The sequence below is a fragment of the Mesoplodon densirostris genome, chromosome 1, assembly GCF_025265405.1.
Source record: "Mesoplodon densirostris isolate mMesDen1 chromosome 1, mMesDen1 primary haplotype, whole genome shotgun sequence".
Lineage (NCBI taxonomy): Eukaryota > Metazoa > Chordata > Mammalia > Artiodactyla > Ziphiidae > Mesoplodon > Mesoplodon densirostris.
In genome coordinates, this window is record NC_082661.1 from 146,452,118 (window position 1) to 146,458,119 (window position 6,002).

At 50.4% G+C, this 6,002-nt stretch overlaps 1 protein-coding gene across 1 annotated transcript; it reads right to left on the bottom strand.

Moving 5' to 3' along the window:
- Positions 1 to 499: 499 nt before the first annotated feature.
- RASL11B (RAS like family 11 member B) lies at positions 500 to 5,006 on the bottom strand. Its single transcript, XM_060091064.1, has 4 exons — positions 4,679 to 5,006; positions 4,011 to 4,067; positions 2,761 to 2,837; positions 500 to 1,982 (listed from the first exon to the last, which is right to left on the bottom strand). The coding sequence occupies exons 1-4, from the start codon at positions 4,818 to 4,820 to the stop codon at positions 1,512 to 1,514; spliced, it is 747 nt and encodes a 248-aa protein (XP_059947047.1). The 5' UTR covers positions 4,821 to 5,006; the 3' UTR covers positions 500 to 1,511.
- Positions 5,007 to 6,002: the final 996 nt, after the last annotated feature.

Sequence of the window (6,002 nt, forward strand, 5' to 3'; positions counted from 1 at the left end):
CTGCTATGAGCTTCTACAAAATGAGAACAAAGTGCACTTTCTGAAAGCAGCATACCCAAGGAGGGTTTGCCGAATAGAGCACATATGGAGAAACAGTGGTCTTGTGTAGAAGCATGATCTTCATGGCTTAGCCAAGCGATCTCTTATCAACATAAAATATAGGGCCAGACATTTGTCTTAGGTTTACCTGGAGGATCAGGAAGGAAATGAATAGGAGATGTGCTATACTCTTGACTAGAAAGCAGCAAATTACAATTTACAACTCTCGCAGGGCGGGGCCTTTGACAAGTTATTTAACTTGTTTTCAAGCCTGTTACCTGATCTGTAAAATGGGGATAAGAATAGAATGCACTTCAGTGGTTTGTTGTGAGACTTCAGTGCTCATCCCAGGAAGGTATCATGCCCGACTCGACGTGCCCAAGAAGTACAAGGTGCTGAGTAATACTTTGTCTGAAGGACAGAAGGTGAACGTTTCAATTAAGACCAAGTCAGACGTCTGCTCTTTTAAAATGAGCTTTATTGTACATAAAATAAATTAATTACAGTTTAAGCCAAAAGCATGAGTGGCTTTTTAAAGTGCATCTGTGTAGGAGATTTGGCGGTCACCCCTGCATCTGTTCACTTGCTTTAAGATAGTGTTTCCGTAGTTAAGCCACAACTCGGCCAGGTCTAGAAACAACCCAGCGTCATTGCTGTGTTTACACAAATCAGACCAAAATAAATGGACACATTTTGTTTTTCTGTACCTGATGCAACGATTTAAAAAAAAAAATTATACAGTCTCACAATTACTCAAAGTCTGGAGCTGAAGAGTTTGTGTTCTCAACCACTCAACAGGTACCCAACTCAGCGTACTCACCCCATGTCAGGAGGATGCAGGCCCACAAGCTTACACATGTCTGTATATATAACATTCGGCCCATAAGCTCCACCCTTTTTAGTGGGGTGGGGTAGTATTTTCTCCTTGTTCTTTAAAAGGAAAAGAAATCTGGATATCCTTCAGGTTAGAAGGGCATTCTATAAGGAAGCATATTCCAGAGACACATATACTCGTGTAAGAAAAGCAATTCTTCCTCTTGGGAGGAGGGAAAAACAAAAAAAGGAAAAGAAAGAAAGAAGAAAAAAAAAAAAAGAGGAAAGCCTGTGAATGCTTAATCCATTCTTTCATTCCCAATGTAAATCACATCAATATATTGGCTGAAATTACAACTGACTGTCATTTACAAGGTAGTTATCAAAATCCCCAGCGATCGTGCCCCGTCCCCACTCCAGAGGAAAAGACATGGAGGCCATTTCACGTATTCGGAGGGTGGCGGTGGGCTCGTTCACACTGCATCAGTTCTGTCCCCCTGCTCAGGACAACGCTTCCTCGTCTGCAGCAGTTCCATGGGCCCTGCCGGCCCCTCTGCTCCAGCCCTTCCTGGAACCATGAATAACTGCCAGCATCCAACATTCCTGCAGAACCTCGGGCCTCTTCCCGGGAAAACCAAACCCCCTTGAGCAGCTCGGCTTCAGACAGAGGTAACAGTCCTGACTTTGGCAGAGAGGGCTTGCTTGAACCTCCTCTTCAGGTCCTGCATGTTGGGGGACTTGGGCCGGGGGATGAGGGAGGTCCGTCGCTTCTCTGGCGTGCCGCTGGGCTGCTGTTTGTGACTCACTTCCTTGCACAGCACGTGGAAAGCGCTGTAGACGTCGTTGTCGTTCTCGCTGACGGACACCTCGTAGAAGGAGCAGCCCAGCATGCTGGCCAGCTGCAGTCCGAGCTGAGGGTCCACCTGCCTGATGTGCAGCAGGTCGGCCTTGTTGGCCACGACGACCACGGGCAGCCGAGTGCCCGGGTGCAGCTGCTGCACGTGCTGGTGGAGCGGGCCGGTGAGTTCGTAGCTCTTGTAGTCGGTGACAGAGAAGACGATCACCACGGCGTCTGCCCAGCGGATGCATCTATTCAGCTGCTCGGTGCAGCTCAGGCCGTTCTCGTGGACCTGAAAGAGATGACGGCAAGGTGAAGGGTGAGGGCCGGAGAGAGCCCTGGCTCAGCTGGAGAGAGAATTCAAAAAGCCCTTAGCGGGAACACCAGGTTGCAGGCCGTAAACAAGTTCTATCCCCCCCCACGCTTCAGCTTTCTCGACAATATGTTGATCCAGCTGCACAGAGCTGGAATAAATAACAGAGCAGCTCACCACACTCGAGTGGAAAATTGACCTGCAGAGAACTCCATGCAGAGAGACTTTGTAGTTGCATAAAATGGGAAATTAACTGGCTAGACAGTAAGTCTGGAGAAGTAAAGATAGGAGCTGGAAGCATTTAAACCTGGATAACTGCCCAGTTCAAGAGGGAAAAAAAAAAACTACACACACACACGCACATGGCTCTTTGTCTATAGCGTAACTTTCCACCATGTAAAAATGATTCCAAGTGTTTGGAGACTCTACCTAGATGTTTGATTTCTAATGCCAAAAACACAAATGTAAAAACTGACCTTTTTAACCATAGCAAGGGCATTTTGCCAAATCCAAGTGTCCTTCCTGCTGGGTAGAATCCTCCTAAGAAGATTTCTGCCCCTTAGCCAAGTCTCCCAAATTAAGGCAGGCTAAGACTGACCAACAGCCAGATACAACTGAAGTGTCAAACAACATATAGAAACCTAGTGACTCCCCACGTCTCTCTCCTCCTTCAGCATGAGGTACTTTGAAAACAATCGAACAATTCCACGGCCAAGCAGACTCCCCTTTGATCTAGTCACATATCTCAGATACTCACCTGAATACCTGGAGTGTCTTGAACCTGAATAGCCAGGGTTTCACCTTCTATTTGGACTTGTCTGGTATAGAGATTACCTATAAAGGCAAAATTTCAAAAAAAAAAAGATTATGTCCTTCCTTCTTGTACAACTTTTAAAACATTGTGGGATATTTTTTTAACTTAGAAATTATAACCTGAACCAGTGCACAAAAATATGCTGTAGTTTGTTCTGTTTAATGGGCTTATTTCAGATTTTTTTTAAACAACTGCAATTTTAACCCCGTATTAGCAGGTTTATTAAAACTAGGACAAAGCTTGTACATTTTTGGAACCTTAGCTGTCGAATTTTAAACGAAGATTCCATGTTTAGAGAATTTCCTTGAAAAAAATTTTTCTTGTTCAGCATGTGTGGAATTTGTTTTATTTTAGTACTTATCGCTCTTTGGCATAAATTTATATTCTAGCTATTAGATATAATGGTTTGGTGGGCAAATGTTGTTAGTAAATTCACAACCAACATTATCAGTTGGAATATAAGTGTAACATAACATAGCTGACTCTACATCAAAGCACAGGCTGCCATGCCTTATCTTGGGATGGTTTATATAGTGCGTTCCAAATAATCCCCTGTAGGTACTTCACATGGTCTAAGGAATTAAACAATTTGCTAACAGAGCATAGGTAGAAAGCCCTTAAGCCTCCCCAGTGGATATTCTTAAACATAGGGATTGAAAAAGTGTTCTATCATTTATTCAGGAACTCTCCTCCTAAAATTTTACCATTTAGTTATTTTTCTTTGTTAAGAAAAGAGAACTTTAGGTTTACAACTGCTCTCCTTTGGCCTTTGCTTTAAAAGGTCACCTCTGAAAGGCAGCCAGCAGAGAGGGCGAGGGGTAGGGGGAGGAGCTGGCCATCTTTTTTTTTTTTTTTTTTTTTTTATGACTTTTGCAGGAGTGTTTTGAAGGGAGAGGCTCTTGAGTACAAAGGGTGCTTCCAACTGGGGTCCCTATAGTTAAAACATACCAAGGGGAATACTTTCAGGCACTTGATAAAATGATGAATGGGCTTGGAATGGAATGAGGCCAGATGGCAGTTATGGGAAGGGGGGGAGCACGGGTCGGGGGCAAGGGAAGTTGGAAGTGGCAGGATCCCAGTGCTCAGACTGTCACTCTGAAGGAACCTGCCTGGTAGACACTGAAAAAAAAAAAAAAAGGGAACAGCAGTACTGGTACAAGCTGACAGCATTTTCCTCAAATACATTTCCTCACCTGCATTTCTTTCATAGTCACCGATGAATCGTTTGGTGAGGAACCGGACCACCAGAGCTGCAGGTCAGAGAAGAGAAGGGAAAGAGAGTTAACCTTGGCACAAGAAGTTAGGTTGGTCTCCACCCCTCCCCCAACCTAAAAAGCAACTCTCAGAGAAAGCCAGCCGACCACCACGTGAAATTCCTACCCTGCAGCGACGGGGAGGGGGCTGGAAGGCGTCGTGAATTATGGCTCTGTCCAGCTGGATGGGTCATTTGGTCCACCACCATCCTCGGAGCCCGGCTGAGCCACACCTAAGCCTTCCCGCAGACAAATGTCTTTCCTAACCTTAAAGATCTCCAGGAGAGGTTACGTTCACTAACTCCCCATTCTGTGCCAGGGACTGCCAGAGGCTCAAGAACCCCAAAATTCGAATCCCAGTTGTGTCCGTGGTGTAGAGGGTCGTCTGGCCATCAGCAGTTTGTTTCCCTCATCTGATGAAGGAGGGGAGTGGAAACGAAGATGGCTGAGGTCCCTCCCGAGGGTCAGCGGATCAGTAGGAGAGGGTGGGCGATCCGGCTGCAGCTCCCACCTCTCCCCCACCCCTCGTTTAACCGCAACTCTCAGTGGGGGCCGCCCAACACGAGCCCCGGAGGTAAGCGGGTTCTCGCCGGAGCGCTAAGACTCACCTGTCTTGCCCACGCCACTGGCGCCCACCACAGCGATCTTGACCAGGCGGCGGCCCGCCGCCGCCAGGCAGCAATCGGCGGCGGCTACGCTGCCCGGAGCGGGGTACTCGGCGATAGTGCACATGTTCTGAATGAGGCGCATCGCCGCTTCGGCAGGGGCTTCACCGCGCGGGACGGGACCTGCGAGACAAGAAGAGGCTCGCGCTGCGCAGGAGCGGGCTGGGGGACCGGGCAGGGGGCTCCGCGGTATTAAAAAAAAAAAAAGAAGAAGGAAAGAAAAAAAGAAAGCCCCGGAGCGGGCACGGCAGGAGACTCAGGCTGGCTCGGGTTCCAGGCTGGGACTGCAGCAGGGCTGCGCGCGCGCTGTTTTCTCCGGGGCCGGCCCCACCCCTTGTTTCCCGCGGCCAATCCCTGGGCGCCCTGCGCGAGACCCCGCCCCCGGCGCCTCTCCGCGCGCGCCACGCCCCTGGGGTCGCCCGGAGCCAGTGCAGGGCCCCGTGAGGCTCGGAGAAAATGGGGCAGCCGGCAACAGGAGGCAACGGGTGGGCAGGAGCCGACGGCGCAGCCAATGGCGGCCGCCCAGGAGGGCGGCGCCGGGCAGGGCGGCGCTGGGCACGGGCCGGGGTTCCGCTGCGCCGGGACGGGGCACATGCTGTGGCTGTAGGGTTGGGGGCGCCTCGGTTCCGGGAAGCGGAGCTCGGTCTGGGGGCGGCCGTGGGGGATGCCTCTTGGCCTGTCTGCCTGCCGTCCCCGAAGAGCGCGGCCTCGGACCCCCATTAGCATTCCCAGGCATCTGCACCCGCCCGGATGCCCAACCCGCCCGCCTACTCCCCGCACCGGTCGGCCCAGCTCCGCCCACCCTCAGGGAACCTGCGCCCGGGAGGCCGGGGCCTCGAGGGTGTGAGCGCTCGGGGTCGCCCGTCTGGCTGCCCGGCTTCGTGCCTGTCTCCTTAATTTGGGGCGTGATTGCACTGACTCGGGTGCATCCGGAGTGGCATCCCGGATCATAGATTTGGCTACAGTGGCAATCAGTAACAAAGACCCCCGTACCCACTTCCCTGAAATGTGACTTTAACTTTGGGGAAAAATAAAGTCACCCAGTTTGCTCTAGCTCTTGTTGGCAGGGTGGCGGATCACTCACCCTCTGACAAGAGCACGTGAACACACATACGGTCGAGTGCATGTACAGCATACCCAGAGGCAAATCTAGAAGTAATTATAGAACAAGCTTTCTAGCGCCTCACATGCACTCACACCTCCTCCAAGAGCTGTGAAAAGGAAAGAAACAGTTACCCCAGCTGTCTCTGGATACTGACTAGATGGG

Excerpts from the sequence above, each read along its gene's own strand:
- RASL11B (XM_060091064.1), bottom strand. The coding sequence starts at position 4,820 with ATGCGCCTCATTCAGAACATGTGCACTATCGCCGAGTACCCCGCTCCG. Across the intron at positions 2,838-4,010 it reads TGACTATGAAAGAAATGCAG|GTAATCTCTATACCAGACAA; the intron begins GTGAGGAAATGT and ends TTGCCTTTATAG. Across the intron at positions 1,983-2,760 it reads AAGACACTCCAGGTATTCAG|GTCCACGAGAACGGCCTGAG; the intron begins GTGAGTATCTGA and ends CATCTCTTTCAG.